Raw genomic sequence first — 21,535 nt, forward strand, 5'->3', positions numbered from 1 at the left:
TTCCCTTCCTATTTTATTTATTCATAATATTTCCTCTGCCTTATTCACAGATCTAATCCATCACCTATTCCTGCTGAGTGTACCATAAGTACACCTTAATTGCATTCTATTTTATCATCTTATTGTTAGAAGGGAGCATGAAGAGGGAGAAATGGAGAAAGAAAAACTGAAAAGGGGGGAAGAGGAATAGATGGAAGAAGGAAGAAGAAAGAAGAAAACAGGGATCAGAGAAAGGATGAATGAAAATAGTTTCAAGTAAATGGAATAATTAAGATAAGGAGAAATAAGAGTGGAGAAAGAATATATACTAAGTCGAAACAGAAAAAGCAGTAAGAAAGAGAGTAAGGAAACAACACACAAGGAAGAAGAGATGTAGTATAGAAGAGTATGACGGGGGATGGGAGGAGTCAGAGAGATTAATAAGTAGATGAAAGGAAAATAAAAAAGGAGAAGGAAGAAATGATGAAGAAAGCAGCAGAGAAAATAATAGGGAGAAAAGAGAAGTGTTTTGAAGTAAGAGGGACAGGGACAAGAAGAAGAAATGATGTGGAATCACACCTCACAACATGGCAGATTTCATTCTGCAGACAGAAGAATGTTGAATGTAAGAAGCTCTTCTTTTTTTTTTCTCCTCAAATACCCAGTTTCCTTTGTATTTGATACCCAAGCAAAGTGCCGGAGGTGATTTCTCACATGATGTCACTCCTGCCTTGAGGTAAGACCATTGTGGTTTTCAACTAGTAAGAACCATGTGCCCCACATTTTGAATAGATAAAAGTTGTCTGCAATACTCATCATTTATCACATACTTTATGCTGCCGGTGGTTGTTCATCAGGTATGGATATTATCTGACAAATTCAGGTATGCAGGATATATAAGTTTTCTTTTTCTCTGCACATCATTTTATAAATTCTATGTCAACTTCCCAATCGATTGAGTGGTTGAAACTCAATCTCCAGCAGTATGGAGTTCTCCTTACCCCCTTCTTTGGGGTTGTGTCTAAGTTATGAGACCTTAGTGTCAAAACATCAGAATGGGTTCTGTTGAGTATCCCATATCCACACTGACACTCATGTGGTATCTGGCTCACCAATGTCTGTCCAAGCAGGTAGCTGTTGACTTGAGCCTCTTTCTTTACTACAAACCCCTCTTGGGGTCTGACTCTCTCTGAGGGTGTCATATACCACTCATATACATGGGAAATATTCTGCAGCTCCTATCATATGATGGGGCCTGTTCATCTCTGTGAGGCTGTCTTTGCCTAATATATTGTTATACTCCCATGATACCCTGAGCTGAGAGAAACTATGTGAGGAGTCCTAAAGCTCAAAATCCCTATAGACACCACACAACCATTTCTATTTTTGTAGTCTTCATCTCTCCTGGCCTTACCCAGGAAGTGAGGCACAAGGCCACATTGTTAGAGGATCTCACAAACCAACGTGGGGTTTCTTCCCATCCCTGTAATACAGGGCTTAGGTTTCTCCAGAAACCCACAATTTCTACCAAGTCTTTGCTTCTTGTCTGCTTTTCTTCTCAACACAATCAATGTGAAGCTGGAGGTACACCTTGAAAAGAAGTGCTAAAAACAACAGAAGGCTAAACAAACTAAAAATCAATGACTTTTCTTGGACCCGACAGAGAAATGAGGTTTCAGAACAAACCACCATCCTGAAATCTTGAGGAACAGGCAAATCCAGAATCACAAATGAAATATACTTACCTGAAACAGAAGCCACTAAAGCTATAAACTTGCAGGAACACTTAACTGATAATTCTGACAAGTTGCTGGAGGCTGAGTGTGGACTAGAATGAAAGTGAGAAACTCCCGGGAGTGGTAGTCTTGGGGGGAGGCACACTTTCATGGGCTTTACTTCCAGGAATCTCACCAGGTTCTCAGAGTGCAGATCCAAGAAAGACACCCTTGTGGCCCTGGCAGGAAGAGGGGAAGAATCCTTGTGAATATCCTTATGAAATATGCCCAGAGCCTTCTCCACAACAGAGGCATACTCTCCAGGAGGAAAGACTACCAGAGCCTTGTTCCAAAGCCATGGAGGAAGGACATCCTTCTCATTCCAAACTCTCTAGCTTTCCTATCTCATCTAAGGTAGGGGCACAGGGAGGGGACTACACAAGAAGAAACACCTGTAAAGGTCACAGGCTCACTAAAACTCCAACATTTAACTGGAATATTACAAAACACTCCCTTTTCTCTCATACCATACCACCACAGCAACAGGGCTCCAGTATATTAACAATGGGTTATAACTGAATGAACTGCAAGACAGACTCTCTAAGGAAGAGGACTTAAGGAAGCCCAAAGTCAAAAGAGGAAACAAAATCAAGGATGCTAGAAGAATATGGAGCCTCTCACACCTAATACTAAAGGAAACTTTAAACAAAGCCCGCTGTTGGCAAGGTTAACCTGTGTCTTCACACTAGAGACCAGTCTATCTCACTTCCTATTACCTAATTCATCATGTCCAGCTTTCAACAAAAAAATAGAAGGCACACCAAAAAGCAAGAAGAAAGTCTGAAGAGACAAAGGAAGCATAAGACTTAAATATGAAAGAGTGTTGGACTTATCAGACAGGGAATTCAACACACTGTAATTAATACGTTAAAGGATCTAATGAAAAAAGCAAACAACATGCAAGAATCTTAGATATGGGTAAAGTAAGCAAAGTGATGGAAATTCTAAGAAAAAATCAAAAGGAAATGCTAGAAAAAAATCATAACAAATGAAGAATGCCTTTGGTGGACTCATTAGTAGATTGGACACAGCTGAGGAAAGCTGGAAGGTGGATTAAGAGATACTTCCCAAACTGTAAGGTAAATAGGAAAAATAATTTTAAAAAACCAAAATATTTAAGAACTATGAGATAATTTCAAAAGATGCAACATATGCATAACTGGAACACAGAGGGAGAAGAATGAAGCAGAAGAAATATTGCAAATAATAATGGCTAAGAATTTTCCAAAATTAATGAAGACAACAAATCACAGATCCAGGAAGTTCAAAGAACATCAAACAGGTAAATACTAAAAGATTTAACTGAGGCACATAATTTTCAAACTGCAGAAGACCAAAGACAAAGAGAAAATCCTGAAAGAAGCTAGAAGAAAAAAGTATCTTACTTACAATGGAACATGGATAAGAACTACTGAAGGCTTCTCTTCAGAAACCATGCAAGCAGGAAGAGAGTGGAGTGAAATATTTAAAACGTTAAAGAAAAAAACCCACTGACCTACATTTCTATATCTAGCAAAGTATCCTTTAAAAGTGAAGGAGAAATAGTTTCTCAAACAAAAACTGAAGGAATTCATCACCAGCAGATCTATCCTACAAGAAATGTTAAAAGATTTTCTTGGAGCAGGAGGAAAACAATATAGGGCAGAAACTTGGAACTACATAAAGACAGGAACATTGGAGAGGGAATAAATGAAGCTTTCCTTCAAAGAGAAAATCAAAACCGCAATTATAGATATTTTAGGATGCTTTAATCAAAGGAAATTTATGCAAAACATCTCTCCATTATTGCATGCAATACATAAGAGAAACGTTTCAAACATAAACATATATCCAGGATAAAAATAAAAGGATGGAATAAGTTATGGCACACAATAAACAAATGATATATTAATATCAGACATAGTACTCTAAGGTAAAACATTATTTTAGATGAAAAGTTCAATGCATGATATAAATAATATACAAATCATAATTTAACAGATAAGCAAGAAGAAATAATAAAACCAAAATCATAGTGGAGTGAATAATAGAATAATCATATGAAATAATGGGTCCTTCCTGAAACTTCTACATAGACACTATACATTGAGACCCAAACATAAAACATTAGGATGCTTCCTACTGGGTATCTACCCCAAAAATACAAAAACACTAATTCAAAGGGATATATGCAACTCTATGCTTATTGTAGCACTATTTACAGTAGCCAACTTATGGAAGCAGCCCAAGATGAATGGATAAAGATTTGGTATATATATACAGTGGAATATTATTCAGCCATAACAAAGAATGAATGGAGCTAGAGAGGATAATGCTAAGCAAAATAAGTCAGAGGAAGGTAATACCATATGAATTCACTCCTATATGCAATTTAAGAAACAAAACCAGTAAGTAAAGGGAAAAAAGAGAGAGAGAAAGACAAACAAACCAAGAAACAGACTCAACTACAGACAGCAAACTGATGGTTACCACAGGGGAGTTGGGTTGGGGGGATGGGTGAAATAGGTGACGAGGATTAAAGAGCACACTTATTATGACGAACACTGAGTAATGTATACAATTGTTGAATCATTATATTGTACACCTGAAACTAATATTATACTTTATGTTAACTATACTGGAATTAAAAAACTAAAAAATTAAAAAAACATTATGGTGCCTCAAAATGAGCACTACAGAATTCTTAAATCCTTCCATGTTTTTGGATGGAAGCTAACTTGATTTTACCTCCTTTATTTATATCTGTGTAAGAATTTTAAAAGAAATTTAAGTATGCCTACTAGATGCTACGTATTGTGATAAGTGCTGGGGAAACAATGATGAGTAAAAACACGTGTATTACCTCTTTTCAAGGACTACTGGCTCTCAGTCAAATGTAAACAAAACTGAGTCCAGTTAGAACCTGCACAATTTTGAGATACTTTACGGAGCTTTTTGATGCCAATTTGCTGCATGAGAGCAGGCAAAGTGACATCTCAAGATTATATCAAATGATCTTGGCATAAACTTAAATAGGTTACATCTTTCTTCACAATGACCAATTCCCTATTCCCTTCCAATTAATTCCTCACTCCCATCACCACAACAATTAACATTAATAAGGAGAAGGTTATCAGAAGAGGTTATCAGAAGAGACAAGAGGAAGCCTGCAAGCAGAACCTCCACGCAGTTTGAGGGTGTTTGATATCTCATCAGATAATGTTACCATATGGGCTTTTGGTATCTTGTGACTTAGAGACCCTCTGTCATCTGCACTGGAAAATTCACAGGCATACCTGGGATATGATTTGGCTCCATAGGTGTCCTCATGTTCAGCATCAATATAAAACTTAAAAACCACCTAATTTGAGAATCATGAAGCATTAAAAACTATGAAAGATACAGAGCTAGACTTAAGTCACCACATAACTCAGCTTATGGCATTTTCTGATTTCATTTTATGAAACAAGGATGATCTGAAAAACACTGGAAAAATGGTCCCTACCATCTCCAACATTGCACACCCCCCCCACATGCACAATAATATACTGCACCTGAGACTGTTTTTAGAACATAATGTTACATAACAATTATTCTGATATTAAAACATTTTCCAAGATAGTAAAAAGCCTTTGTAAATTTCTTTATAATTATATAATATCCCATTATATAAATGTACCTACTCAACTAATTAACAAAGGTGTTGTTTCCATTCATTTTTGTTCATTAGATTATGACTGTGGTGATTCTTCCCCACAAAGCTCTGTGCCTATCTCCAATTATTTCCTTAGGGTATATTATTAGAAATGGAATTACTAGGTCAAAGGGGTAGGAACTATTTTAAGGCTGTTAATTCAATACCCAAATGCTTTCCAGAAAGTTTTATCGACACTAGTAATGTAGAAGAGTTCTCATGTACCCTTGATCATATTCAGTATTTGCTTTAAAAATATCTTTTCTGGTTTGATAGATAAAATATTTAATTGATTTAAATTGTATTTACTTTATGATTAATGAAGGGAAACACACTTCTCAGTGTTTTTTAGTCATTTCTACTTCTATAAGAGTTCTTTAAACATTAAGGATATTAACTTTATTTCTACCATATTTGTCACAAATACATTTTTTTGGCTTGTGGCTTGCCTCTTAATTTTGTTCATGAATTCTTGATATAGGAAACATGCAAACTGTTACTTTCTTTTCCACAGTCATTTCCTCAATTTAAAAAAAAAAATACTAGGGCTGTCCTTAACCATTCAAAAGCCAAGTAAATATTCATTTTTATGGAAAGTAATTCAGAAATGCATACTTAGCACCTAAAACAAGTAATTTACCTATGAAGACTGAAATTATACAAATCTAAATTATTCTGATGTTTAAACAATGACAAAAGCCGATTTCTATTACAGCATGAAGAAAACACAATTTAGTAGGGTATCGAATGTGACTTCTAAAGTTGCCTCAGAATTTTAGTTAAAGCCACATAGCTTAAAAAAAAAAAGAAACCAAGTATCTCCCTATTCTAAAGGGAACCACCAAGGAGTTCTGAACATATTCCTACAGGACTTACACAGAATAGCAGACTATTCACCCTACTGATACTTACTCTATTCCTTCTCTGACCAAATGTACTTAGAGACTAGGAAAAATTAGAGAAGAATTCACAGTGTTCTAAGTCTTTGGCTTGGGAAAGAGTGTTTTCCCTCCTTTGTCAAAGCCATGGGAGGAGGGAATCCAAAGAATCACTCACAGAGATTGGGGGAGCGTGCATGGGGTAAGAACAGAAGGAAGTATTTTATCACATTTTGGATATTTAATAGTTTCTCTCCAGACTGAAATTTCTGATGATTACTCGAGTCACCCCTAAAGGCTTTTCTACATTGACTGCATTCCTACGGCTTCTCTTCACCATGTATTCAACTATACTAAATTAACATTTGAACTCTGGTTGAAAGACCCATGATCACTACATTCATAGGGTTTATCTCTACTGATGAATTTTCTGATGTTAACAAAATCTGAAGCCTGGCTAAGAGCTCTTTAACGCTCTTTATACATGTTTTCTCACCATCATAACCTTCTTGGTGACCTGTGATCTCTGAAATTGAAATTGGATAAAGAAAGCTAAGATCCTGTGACCCACACCATGGGCTGCCTGTCCTATGTATGGGTTCATCCTCATGTACGACAGTGTCTGAAATTAGAGCACAATTATTCTAACACTTACTATAGTCTTGGATACAATCCTGTATCTATCCCAAGCCTTAAAAATCTATCCTTTGAAGGGAATTTAATCTGCCTCTTTAACTTGACTTTATACTCAGAAGTTTCTTAAGCTTGAAGTCATGAAGATTTACCCTTGAAATATGTGGTCATATCCCCTGTGATCCAAAAATCTTAGAATATGTTTCTTGTTTTGTTCAGACTCTTCCTTCTCATCTTAACAAAAATTTTAGAAGTGCAACTGTCACTTACATCTGATACTTGGCAGTACTGAGGAAACCAACAAGCTCAAAGGAAAAGAGAGGAGAAAGAGAGAAAAGGAAGAGAAAAAGAAAAAAGGAAAAGGAGAGGATTATCTAACAAGTCTCCACCATATAGCTTCCTAAGAGGCAAGCCAGGGACTGGAATTACCCTCCAACCTGACAAAAACACTAAAAAAAAGGGACAAACATATGAAATCATTGTTTCTAAGACATCAGACATTAGGCAGTGAAAAACAGTGATCCCTGAGAGATGGTGGGGTGGGGGTGGGGAATAAGGTGAGCCTTTACAATTTGGAAGTTTCCAGTTCATGGTGCAATGAAGGAGAACGCAGTCAGGGCCCAGAGGATTTCTTTCATTGAGGTGACAGAGATGAGATCAGAAAGAACAAGGTGGCTAGAGTTCAGAGAAAAAAATACCAAAAAGTAGAGAGCTGCGCTTGAGAATTCTGAAGAATTTTGAAAGATTGTCATAAGGTATTTAGTAGAATACTGATCAGTTAATACATATAAGTAAATTACCCAAAGCTGGGGAAAGAACCACCTGAAAAGATTAGAGTGCACAAATGTCAAAAACTCAAACAGGTCTGGGGATCATGCCTGTTCCCACCTGTTCCTACCATCCAGAGCAGAAAGACTCATAATTCATGAGGCACGAGGTATTCAGATGGGCCTTGCTTCACTAGTCTGGGATAATTAGCTTTATGCAAAACACTTCTGTGGTCCTGCCTAAAATCTTAAAAGCAAGACTCAAAAAAGATTTAACTGCTTCCAAATAACTGCATCTCATAATAAACGTCAAGAAGATGTATAATAATACAAAAATATCTAGCACCAAAAGGCAAAAAATTTACCAAAATTTCACCAAAAGGTAAAGTTCATAATGCCTAGCATTCAAAAAACAAAGAAAACAAAACAAAACCAGGCATGCGAGGAAGCAGAAAAAAGTGAGGAAAAAAAATCTATCAATCCAAACTGATCCACAACTTACACAGATGTTATATTTAGAAGACAAGCTCATTTAAAAAGTTACTATAATTGGGGCGCCTGGATGGCTCAGTTGATTTAAGCGTCTGACTCTTGATTTCAGTTCAGGTCATGATCTCAGAGTGGTGAGAATGAGCCCCACCTCAGGCTCCAGTGGACTCCACACTGGGCGTGAAGCCTGCTTAAGATACTCTCTTCCCCCTCTGCCCCTCCCTCCACCCCACAAGAGCTCTCTGTCTCTAAAAAAAAGTACTATAACTGTGTTCCTTATGTGCAAAAAGCTGGAAGAAAAGTCATGTTAAGTAGAGAAATGAGACATTTTTAATAAGGTGCAAATCATGTCTAGTAATAAAAACCGTAATATTTGAAATGAAAAATTCACTGGATGGAATTAACTAGTAAATAGATTAATGAACTTGAAGATATAACAATAGCAAATATTCTTAAATGAAATAAAAATAAAATACATTTTAAAAATAAATAGACCATAGTTTTGTTCATGCCATTTCCTCTTCTGGGAACACTCTTACTCTTCCTCCATCCCAACCATCCAGCCATCCTTCAACCAATTCTGAATCTGCCTTCTGGTCTCAGTTCAGTTGTCACTTCCTCCTTCATTGGCCTTCTAGAGTAGGTCAAACCCTCTTTACATCAATTCACAGAACCATGCACTTAGCTTCTACAACACTTATTACAAGCACCTCCTTCATTGGCCTTCTAGAGTAGGTCAAACCCTCTTTACATCAATTCACAGAACCATGCACTTAGCTTCTACAACACTTATTACAATGTCAACCTCACAAATATCTGGGTCTGTGATTAATGTCTGTCTTTAATTACAAGACAGTAAGCGCCGTGAGGGCAGAGAAAACATGTCTATTTTTGTTTACCATGATATCTCCAGCATCTCAAACTATGCCAGTCTTATAGTACCCCTGTACGTTGAACCTTACCTGTGTCTGTTACCTCTGGGATTTTGATCTTTTAATTATATCCTCTCTCCCATACCTGCAACCATTCTCCTTCTCTCCTGGCTATATCCTGACATCCCTTCTTTCTTACTGAATAAACCTTGACTTTTATTATAGGTGACAACATTCTTAGCTGTAAACTTACATTTCCCAGACACCCTTGCAGATAGTGGTGGCCATGTGTCAGTTCTGTCCTATGGATGTAAGTGGAAGTTGTTGGGTAAGATTTTTGGGAAAGCTCATATAAAGGAGAGTAATTCTACTGACAAGATATTTTATCCTCTCCTCTTCCTTATCTTCCTACCTGAAAGAGACATGATGGATAAAGTTGTATAAGGCATCCTGCAACCATGAGGCACCTGAAGGATGGGAGCCACATGCTAAAGATCATGAAACAAAAAAAATATACGTATGTGAAGGGCATTGATGAAATCCTGGACTTCATTAGATTTTAGATAAGATAAAGATATCTCCTAATCATTTTAAACAACTCATTTTCAGATTTGTTACATGAAAAATTTCTCTCTCACAGTCTTTAACGGATTATTTCATTCACTCATGACTCCCTCTATGACTTATAATGACTATGATTTATGACTTATGATCTCTACATACTGTCCCAATTCTCCAAACTATCCCACTAGCATGCACACTATCTCTATTACTCCCATTTATGCACATCTACTGTCCTATCATACACACAATGTCCTATCATACACACAATGTCCATACAGTACCATGACTCTCACTGTCAAATACAACTAGTTCTAATCAACACATACAATTGCCATCACTCAGCCGCACCTATAATCACTCAATCCCTACATTATCAGTGTCTCACCACACCCACTATCACACAGTCCACAACCCCACTATAAAACCTTCATCATCTTCCAAAACTTTCCCACATGCTCATGCCATCTCCCTATTATACACTCACAACCAATACCCATATCACTTCTATTGTCACAAGCATACTTTTCCTGTTCCTCACTGACACCTGAAACTGCATTTTCCCATATGCTTTATTCAACAACCCCACTCAGACACTCATGATATCCACACTCCAAATTATCATAACACTTTTCCACTCCCCCTTAACATACACACTCACCGCATCTATCTGCTCCCCGAGGTAGATACACTTCTCATTTCCCCCAGCCATCACAAACACATACAAACACTAACTCTATCACCTCCACTATGAATCTATCTTCTACCATCACTTAAATTTTCCCCATTCCACTCACTGTCTACATCCTCCTATGACTACTTGAAATACCCATCCACATTTTTACACATAATAATCCCATTGTCTCATCATGTCCTTTACCATTATATCTCCCTCCTCACTCTCTCACACAACCATACCACACAAGCACAATTCTCATCTTCCACAGTATGACATACATCGTGTCTATAACTACCAGTATCACATATGTTCTGATCTTGTCCGATCACTGTCATTCACATTGCCCACCTTCATTTCCAGTGATTTCAGACCATTCTCCCCCATTATTCACACTGTCCCTAATGTTGTGGTTATCACACATACCTTGCTTGTTCATCACTCCCACTATCCCAATGTCACTCAATACTCTCCCCATCTCTGCATCAAACACGTGGCCCAGATCATCCACAATTTTACACATGGTGCCCATCTCCTTAAATCTCATTTTCTTTTCTCCCTTCCCTTCTCCCCACCCATACCTACACACTTTCCCAACATGTGCATACTACATGAACCCAGATAATACAGATAAATTTCTCAGCTGAAGCCTCATTTCAAAGCTCTAGTAAATAGAGAAAGATACGCTCAAAAGATATAATATTTAATGTTCTCACTTGGTAAATAGTTGTGAATGGATTCCTTTTGGTATATTTGCCTTTAAGAAGCATTTCTTCACGTTTTGTTATAGCATTTAGATGAGGTTTTTAATACTTCACTGATGTGTCTTTAATTATGATCTATGCAGTTAAGCTATTTGCACTATAAAGTCTTCCCAAAATATCCTAATAGCTTTTCTTGTTACAGCAAAATTGTGATATTTTTGGTCCTGAAGAGACAGACAGCTTCAAGCAAATGGCAATACTGAATATATCACTAAGCTGTGTTACAGGGAACAGTTAATCTTTACTTCTCATATTTCCATGTGGAAGAACTTCAAGTAGACTAGCACTCCTGCTTTTCTGCCCACAGGAGAATGAATGAGTTATAAGACTAGTATGTTTGAGAGACATATCTGAGTGTGCTTGGCTCACACCCTTGCTCTCTGCTTTTTCTCCCAGGGGTCTGTACGCCTATGGAGAACATGCATTCTGACTAGCTCCTTGCCGTGCAATAAGGGGCCTACTTTTGGCCTGGAGCCTCTCAGTTTTTCAGCATTGCTTAAAATTGCCTAGGTAAGTCTGCCTAATTCTGGGGCCCACCATTAGGAAGTTCACACTAAAACCACCTTCTCCAGCCATCTTTATCAGTAATGAAGATGATATTTTGATTTCCATCTATTAGAGTCCTAAATTTGTATTTCAATTGGTTCTGAACCTAGGCAGGGAAGACAAAGTGTTATTTATTGGTCTCTTAAAATTCCCACACAACTGAAATCATGAAAATTCTTTACTGGCTTTATTGTTTTAACACAGAGCAGTTTCTAAGTGAAGTTTGTTTTTGATTAGCACTTAAGACAAACACTTGGCAGCAACTAAGAATAGGTGTAAACATGGAAACTGTATGTCTACCACTCCTAAACTCCCAATTTCTCTGGATTAGGCAGTTCAAAATCTGAAGGAGCAGAGTTACCATTGTAAGGTGCATTCTAAGTTACCATTGTAAGTAGCAATAGGTGCTACTTAATCAGGATGGTGGGGAGCACCAACTGCATCTATCTTCCTTGGCCATACTGTTAAGTCCTAGGAGGGCAAAACCAAAAGAGCTCTGTCATGGGATGTGGTAGCAAAGCTTTATATGAATATTAGAAAGGGGTTTAGCCATTCATCCAGATGTATGGAAGCCTTATTAAAGAAAGATCAATGTGAACCATTTCTTAAAGGGTAAAAAACCTTTTAATAAAAAACTAGAATTTAGTCTAACAGGATGCTCTTGTTAACAAGTTCTCTAAAAATTTAGATCTAACAGTCATTTTAGTTCTCATTCTTTTTGCTAGTTAGCTTCATGCTAGCTTTTGAGCCCTTGCATACAAACTTAAATACTGTGTTTGTCTGCTCTCAATGAAAGAACACCATTTCAGAGTACAATTTGTGTCCAAGGCGACTAGGCCCAAATACTGAAATTTTCAGTTCTACCCTGGGACAATCAGTGTTGTGAAGAAATGCCAACTGTTCTCTGGAAACACAACAGTGTGAGGATTAGAATTCATATGTGACCTCTTTTGCAAAGGAACACTTTTCATACCTACACATAGTTGGTGTTCTAGAGGTACTGACTCAAATGCTCCTTTTCCAATCTACATCGGAGCTAACAAAATGATCATTCATAAAAACAAACATATAGGGGGGTGGGGAGATGGGTTAGCCTGGTGATAGGTATTAAGGAGGGCACGTTCTGCATGGAGCACTGGGTGTTACACGCAAACAATGAATCATGGAACACTACATCAAAAACTAATGATGTAATGTATGGTGATTAACGTAACATAATAAAAAAACAAATAAATGAAAGTGGGCAAGGGAAAAAAAACGAACATATAAACAAAATTATGTTTCAGCAGTAAAAGAGAAATAAAACAAAACTGTTGGATAAGATATGTGACAACCTGACTAAAGAGTACTAAGAACACCTAAGAAAAGTCAAGTATGGCACACACATATCAAACATTTTCTGGAAGTTCAAAGCTTTAAAACGTTCCAATTAAATAATAAAATGAAAAATAATGGGCCACTGTGAGCTATGAGTTACTGGACTAGAAAATGAAATGCAAGATTTATACCAAAGCACTGAAATAATAATCATGATAATTACTATTATTATAAAGTAATAGAGTCCATGAGGGACAAGACACTTAGGGACCTACCATGTGAATACAGGTGGGTGGATAGGGGAGTTAAAGGAGACAAAAAGACATGGGCAAGAGAGGTCACATTAAATAAATGACAGAAGAATATTTCCCTGAGCTAAAGAAAGGGCTCTCTGAATTCCAGACAAGACTGATTTACCTATCCATTCACCCATCCATTTATTAATTTATGCTGCCATACAGTCATTTAATCAATACATTTAATAAGGATCTATTATGTATCTAGCACTTTTCTAGGCGCTTATAAGATATATCAGTGAACAATACAGACAAAATTCCCTGCCTTCATGGAGCTTACATTCTAAGACACACTTAGGCATGCCCTGATCAAATTTTCTGTACTCAAAGAATAAAGAAAGCATCCTACAAGCTTACAGATAGAAAGAAAAAATTACCTACAATAGAAAAAATAAATTAGGGGCGCCTGGGTGGCTCAGTTGGTTAAGCGACTGCCTTCAGCTCAGGTCATGATCCTGGAGTCCCGGGATCCAGTCCCGCATCGGGCTCCCTGCTCAGCAGGTAGTCTGCTTCTCCCTCTGACCCTCCCCCCTCTCATGCTCTATCTCATTCTCTCTCTCAAATAAATAAAATCTTAAAAAAAAGAAAAAAGAAATTAGACAGACATAGGACTTTCATCAGTAACACCAAACTTCATGATGTCATTCACTAATTTTCCCAGAAACGGCTTTATTAAATTCTCAGGGAAGGTGAAGTCAGTTTTGACCAGAACCTGTTTTCTTGGAAGACTTTAACAAGGGCAATATTACCCATTCTTCATGCAACTAGATTTGTGCTTGCTTTCCAATTTTTTTAAAACTAAACAATATGTTGTTTATAATACCACCTGTAATACATATAGGTGATAAAACTGTAAGAAAACCAAGAGAGGGCGCCTGGGTGGCTCAGTTGGTTAAGCGACCGCCTTCAGCTCAGGTCATGATCCTGGAGTCCTGGGATCGAGTCCCACATTGGGCTCCCTGCTCAGCAGGGAGTCTGCTTCTCCCTCTGACCCTCTTCCCTCTTGTGCTCTCTATCTCTTATTCTCTCTCTCTCAAATAAGTAAATAAAATCTTTAAAAAAAAGAAAAAGAAAACCAAGAGAATTATTAATACAATAGCCAGAATAGTGCTATCTCTAGGTGGAGGCAGACAGGAGTATGACCAGAAAAGGGCACATGGGGAGGGTGGGCACTAAGGTACCACTAATGTTCTATTACTTTTCCTGGCTAGTGGGTTTACTGGTATTACATTTATATTATTTTAAATGTAAATAGCAATTCATTTAACAAATAATAAGTGCCTATCATGTATCAGGCATTATTATTATTCAGGCACTAGGGACACAGAAGTAAGAGAGATAAAAATCACTGTCCTTATAGAGCTCTCAAATTATAAAAAGAAATAATAAAAATTTCTAGAAGCCTAAGTACAAGAACATACAAAGTGAAGGAGTGTACCAGTTGTCCAGCACAATAGATGCAATATCCACACATCATCATGAAATTTCAGAGTATCAGTGATAAAGTGGAAATTCTAAAAGTTTCCAGGAATCAGGAGTAGAAATAGTCCATACTGAAGCAGAACAAAAAGCCCTAGGAAGGGGATTTCCAGAAAAAAAATTTTTTTTTGGAAAAATGTGACTTACTTGGGAACATGTGGAAAAAAAAAACAGACATGACAGAGCTGATGGAAAGGATTGGAATATATTAAAATATGGAGGTGAAAAGCAATTATTATCTCTAGAAATGACAAAAATGTATAGAAAAGAGATGTAATCACAACTACTTGTCTCTTCAGTGTACACTGTTCGCACAACCACAATATAAACATTATCATTAACCAAAATATATGCTATAACTATATTAAAAGGATGGAGAAGAAAAGTGGAGAGAGAAAGAGTTTAATCTTTATCTACTGTAAATGGGCAATCAACAGCTAATATCTGAAATAACACAAGAAATAATATATAGGCATATTTTGTTTTATTGTACTTCGCTTTATAGAGCTTCACAGACAGTTGCATTTTTTAAAAGATTTTTTTATTGGGGCGCCTGGGTGGCTCAGTCATTAAGCATCTGCCTTTGGCTCAGGTCATGATCCCAGGGTCCTGGGATCGAGCCCCGCATGGGGCTCCCTGCTCGGCAGGAAGCCTGCTTCTTCCTCTCCCTCGCCCCCTTCTTGTGTTCCTTCTCTCGCTATCTCTCTCTGTCAAATAAATAAATAAAAATTAAAAAAAAGATTTTATTTATTTATTTGGGATAGAGCAAGCGAGAGCGGGCAAGAGAGAGGGAGAGAGAAAGCGGGGAGAGGGGCAGAGGGAGAGGGAGAAGCAGGCTTTCCACTGAGCATGGAGCCCAACATGGGGCTCCATCCCTGAGATCACGACCTGAGCCAAAGGCAAACACTTAACCTGGTTAACTGAGCCACCCAGGCACCCCAGATAGTTGTTTTTTTTTTTTACAAATTGAAGATTTGTGGCAACTCTGCATCAAGCAAATCTATTGGCACCAATTTTCCAACAGCATTTGCTCACTTTGTGTCTCTGTGCTACATTTTGGTAATTCTCACAATATTTCAAATTTTTTTAGTATTATTATATTTGTTATGGTGATCTGTGAGCAGAGATTACAGCTCGCTGAAAGCTCAGATGATATGATGGTCAGCATTTTTTTGCAATAAAGTATTTTTCAATTAAGGTCTGTATGTTTTTTATTTTTTATTTTTTTGTAAAGATTTTATTTATTTGACAGAGAGAGAGCGAGAGAGGGAACACAGCAGGAGGAGTGGGAGAGGGAGGAGCAGGCTTCCAGTGGAGCAGGGAGCCCGACGCGGGGCTCGATCCCAGGACCCTGAGATCATGACCTGAGCCGAAGGCACACGCTTAACGACTGAGCTACCCAGGCGCCCCTGTACATTGTTTTTTAGACATAATGTTACTGTACACTTAGTGGACTAGAGTATAGTGTAACATAATTTTTACATGCATTGAGAAACCAAAAAAAAAATCATTTGACTCACTTTATTATAATATTCCCTGTTTTGCAGTTGTCTGGAACTGAACCCACAGTATCTCCAAGCTATGCCAGTATAGCCATATTATTTAGCATTATTGAGATAAAAACCAAAGAAATAGCCAATATATTTCAAAGCTGGCTACTTCAGGTATTTGAGCCTGGTGGGTAGGAAAAGGTGAAGATAAACACTACTGTTTTTTGTTACTATTTGGTTTTTAAGCCATATATAGGTCTTACTATAATAAATAATATATATTATGCTATTATATGTATAACAAAATACAAAATAAAATGTTTTAGTTATAAAGGGAGCTGTTTAACTATAAAGGAAAGGGATGTGATGAGAACTGGGATCTAGTGAAATATGGCCAAGAGAACAGATCAAAAGAGGTGGGGAACATGTAAATGTAGAAACTGAAGGGCCCCCAATGTTTGCTTTTTATTCTTTTGCAACTCTTTTGTTAAGGGGGTATTCCAAATTGCTCTTAAATTGTAGCAATCAAAGAGGAGTTTTACACTTGAGAAGTGACTGACAGGGGACTTGGTAGCCCCAGTCTTACAGGCAGAGTGGGACTGGGCATTATGGGTCCAAATTAGTCAGGGACCAGAGAGCCTGGAGACTGAAAATAGGAAAGGGGATATTTATTGTGGGAAAGAAACTCAGACCGCCACAAGAGGGCACAACTAGAATGCAATAGTTCCTCTGGTTCCCCTCCTACCTTTCCTGCAGCTCTTTCTCAGCTTGCTTTGCCCTCCCTTAAAAAGATGCCTGTGTTTCTGGGATTCTGCCCTGCTCTCCCGCCCTCACCCTTTATTCCCTCACTCCACACACTCCCCTGGAGCAATCTCATTCGTACCTTAAAACCACCACCTCTATGCTTAATGACTTCCAAATCTATCTGTAATCTTACTTGCTTAACGGCAGCTGAATAAATTCCTGACTACCCACTGGATAATTCCTCTTGGACACTCTGAAGGTGCTTGAGACTTTGCATGCTCAAAATTGAACTCATCACGACCCTCCCCACCAAATCTGCTCCTCATTCTAAGTTCTCCAGCTCACGGATGGGTTTTTTTTTTTTTTAAGGATTTTATTTATTTGAGAGAGAGCGAACACGGGGTGGGGGAAGGGCAGAGGGAGAAGGAGAAGCAGACTCCCCGATGATCAGGGAGCCCAATACAGGGCTCTATCCCGGAAACCTGGGATCACAAACTGAACTGAAGGCAGACGCTTAACCAACTGAGTCACCCAGGAGCCCCTCATGGAATGGCTTTTACATCTTCTCAACCACCTAAGGCAGAAAGAAAATGGAGGATCGTCCTAGATTCCTTCTTCTCCATTGGCCCTCTACCCCATATCCAGTCAGTGACTGAGTTCTTAATTTCTCACATGTATGTGTATTCTCATTTCCTTCCCATGCCTTAACTCAGGCTTCAACAGCTCTCCTCTAACACCCTCTTCCTGTACCCAGTTCTCTTTTCCAGTCTATCCATTTATTATACTCTCATCAACTGGACAGTTCTAATATGCAAATGTGATCCAATTAATTAACTGATTAAAATCTCCAAATATCTCTCCACTGTTCTTAGTATAGCATTCAAGGCTCTCCCTGATCTAACCACTGTCTCCTTTTCATTACATCCTCTCTCACTCTCTATGTTCCAACTACACTTAGCTTCTTAAACATAGCATAAACATACTGTAAACACAGAGTCATTTCATATGTTGTATCTTTGCTCATACGACCAATGCTTGGAATGACTGGCTCTCCTCTATTCCTCAGCCCCAGCAGTTAACACTGGTAACATCTACACACCTTTCAATATTTAACTTAAGCATTAATTTCTTTCTGGAACCCTCTCCCAGCCACTGAAATTAACTATTTCCTCCTTTGTGTCTCTAATGTACTCTATATGTATTTTTTTATCAAACGTGTAATATTCGGCTGTGTGTATTTGTTTACATGTCTCTTCTACTAATATCAACTCCTTTGGGAGCAGAAAAGCATGTCTTATTCACATTTTTACTCAAAATATCACACTGTGATATCCCCTATCACAGTGCCTGGTATAGAGAAGATGCTTAACAAATGTTTCTGAATGAGTAAGAGTCATCATGAGGATGTAATATACGAGGCCAGTCTGACGCCAATCTCACATCTATGGCAGACGTCAGTAATCAACCCCAATATTGCCCCCCTGCACCTCAGAATCATTCTCAAGACAGCATACTATGAAAACCTATTTCAATCAGTTGGAACTGGCACAAGATATACAATTTATTTCTCTTCCTGTAGCATAGGCTGCCACAATGATGTGCCTCAATAATTATCAGAGTTGATCTAAGAGAATTAACATGGGATTAGGCAGAGTATCTCCTAAACAATCTTTGCAACAGTAGGACTACAGCAATGGCACATATAACAAGGAATGTTGTAGCAAAAATCAGCACTGGGAGGTAAATTCTGTCCATGTGCATCCAGCACTGCCCATTGGAGAGATATCTTGTCATCAGAGAAGACAAAACCCATATATTGGCATTCTGATTTATACTTCAGTTTTGTCAATTCATTCAGAAAATATTCATCTCTAAGGATGAGAAATCTGGTAACAAGCAAAGTGCTACACCTGAGAAACCAGGTAACAGGCCTATCACACTTGGAGAAACAATGGATCAACTTATCTCCTTCATTTCTTCTGCATCCAAACCCCCTGGAAAAGTACAGTGAAAACTAAAAGCCTCTTTCTCAAATGAAAAACAATCTATTGGAGCATTTATTCCAAATCCCAAAATCTCACTCTAATCTCACTCACACCGATCTTTGAGTGCTAGAACAGTGAATATTCCTGTAGCAATTTCAAGTAGCAGTTCCTCTGAATACTGGGTAACAGACAAGCTACCTGTATCTATACCCATCCAAGGAGAAAATCATAGCATATACCCTAGTTTCTCTATTTCTTATGGGCTAGATTCTGTTTATTTTGGCTTGTCTAGTTATAATTCCTAAAATGACCTGGCTCTATTCCTAAAGCTCCCAGCACATCTGTCTATCTTCCATTCCTACTCCGTCTTTTTTAGAATTGGACTGCTCTCCCTTACTTCCCGATGATGAAGCTGTCTTAGCTAATCCCAGAGTCTGTGTTTCTTTATACTACACGAAATTGCCTAAACCATGAGAAGTGGTTAGGATGGACATTTGAGAATAGAATTTTGTTATTAGTGAAATCTTCCAAGATTAGAGGTAATCCCTAATTCAAACAGAGTTACAGGATAAACTCTTTATAACCCTTACTCCATTTTCTGGAGCCCAATGTGGAGTTTCTGGGAGTATCTACCAGATTCCAAAACTGACTTAAGGCTTCCAAAACTCACTGCACTGAAGAGTGAATTCCAATTTCTGGAATGAATTCCTTAATGATGAATAAAGGCTAACACATCTCTGAAGATTTACACATTGCCGTTATAAACCCCTAACAATTAAATTATGTAGGATTCAAATCCTGGCTCTTCCAGTGATAGCTATGTGAGCTTAGAAAAATTCTTCCACCTCCTTTCTTCAGTTTCTTCACATGTAAAACAAGGATAAGAATTCCTATTATCATATGATCATTGTAAGAGTTATATGATTAAACAAACTACATAAAGTTTTTATACTGCTTGGCACATGGTAGGTGTATACTTATATGGAATAAATGTAAAGTATTTTAATCAACTTTTATTATGAATCTTTTTTTTAATTTCTACCATGATCTGATTTTTCTCACAAAGACCTTCCCACATCATTACATTAGTAAGATGCCTGTACTGTCTAATGCTGAGTAAGATTACACTTCAAATTGAAGGCCTTTTCGGGATGCTTGGGTGGCTCAGTCAGTTAAGCATCTGCCTTTGGCTCAGGTCATGATTCCAGCATCCTGGCATCAGAGCCCCACATGGGGCTCTCTGCTCAATGGGGATTCTTCTTCTCTCTCTGCCCCTCCCCTGCTCATGTTCTCATTCTCTCTCTCTCTCAAATAAATAAATAAAATCTTTTTTAAAAAAAATTGAAGGCCTTTCCACATTCATTGCACCTGAAAGATTCTTCTCCACTATGGACCCACTGATGTCAAATAAGACTAAATTCTGCTGAAAGTGTACTCACATTTTTTATAAACATAGAAGATCCTCCCTTTATGAATCACTTGACGATAGATAAAACTTAGCCTCTACAGGTACAGTTTCTCTCCACTATGAATTTACAGATGATAAACAGGGATCTCCTTCCACCTCCATTATAAATTTCTGATGTTCTATAAGGACTGATATCACCAAAATCCCTTTCCCACATTCATTACACACCCTAAGGTTTCTTTGCATTGTCAATTCTTTCATGCTTAGCAAGGTTTGAGCTGGATCTGCAAGCCTTCCCAGAGGCATTGCAAACATAAGAGTTCTTCTCCCCTATGAACTCTCTTACATTTAAAAAAAAAAAAAAGTCTGGGGGTGCCTGGGTGGCTCAGTCAGTTAAGCCTCTGCCTTCAACTAAGGTCATGATTCCAGGTTCCTGGGATCGAGCCCTGTATCAGGCTCCCTGCTCAGCAGACAGCCTCTTTCTCTCTCTCCCTCTGCTGCTCCCCCTGCTTGTTCTCTCCTGCTCCTCTTTCTGTCAAATAAATAAATAAAATCTTTAAAAACAAAAATTTTAAAAAAAGTCTGAGTTTGTCCTGAAGTCTTCCCCATAGTTAATACATTCATAGGGTTTCTCTCTATGCATTTTCATATGATTGAAAAAGCTTGATTACCCATTGCAATTTCTCTCACATTGGGAAAGTCCTCCTATCTTATGAAATCTCTGGTGTTGAAAGAGAATTAAATTCTGCCTGAAGGCCTCTCCATGTTTTCATAGCCATATGAATTAATAAATTCTCAGGTGTGAATCCTCAGATGTCAAATAAGATCAGCATCATGACAAAAATTTCTATATTCCTTACCTTCATAGGGTTTCCCTCTACTATGAGTACTCTGAGGCATCAACCTTGAACATCAGCAAAAGGCTTTTAGACATTAATCATACATGTAGGCCTTCTCCCCATTGGAAATTTTCTAGTGTCTCACAAATTCTAAAACTTTGCAGAGTTATGGTCCTATAAACTATACCTCTGATACCCAATTACTCCATCCCTGGGTGATGGACATTAAGGAAGGCAAGTGATGTAATGAGCACTGGGTATTATATAAGACTGATGAATCACTGAACTCTACCTCTGAAACTAATTATACACTATATGTTAGTGAATTGAATTTAAATAAAAAAATAAATTTAAAAAAATAAAC

General features: G+C 37.9%; 1 protein-coding gene across 7 annotated transcripts in view; it reads right to left on the bottom strand.

Moving 5' to 3' along the window:
- Window positions 1-21,535, bottom strand: part of MAGED1 (MAGE family member D1) — a 65,176-nt gene that overhangs the window by 15,026 nt on the left and 28,615 nt on the right. For 2 of the 7 annotated variants that reach the window (XM_027607407.2, XM_027607401.2), the window contains exon 2: window positions 1,725-1,933. The exons of 4 other annotated variants lie outside the window; for them this stretch is intronic. In XM_027607407.2, coding sequence (XP_027463208.1) covers window positions 1,725-1,866 — 142 coding nt within the window. In that variant the 5' untranslated portion in view covers window positions 1,867-1,933. Of the gene's footprint in view, window positions 1-1,724; window positions 1,934-21,535 lie in introns of those variants that run through there. One more of the 7 variants, XM_027607410.2, reaches the window with a different exon arrangement.

Source organism: Zalophus californianus, chromosome X (genome assembly GCF_009762305.2).
Source record: "Zalophus californianus isolate mZalCal1 chromosome X, mZalCal1.pri.v2, whole genome shotgun sequence".
NCBI lineage: Eukaryota > Metazoa > Chordata > Mammalia > Carnivora > Otariidae > Zalophus > Zalophus californianus.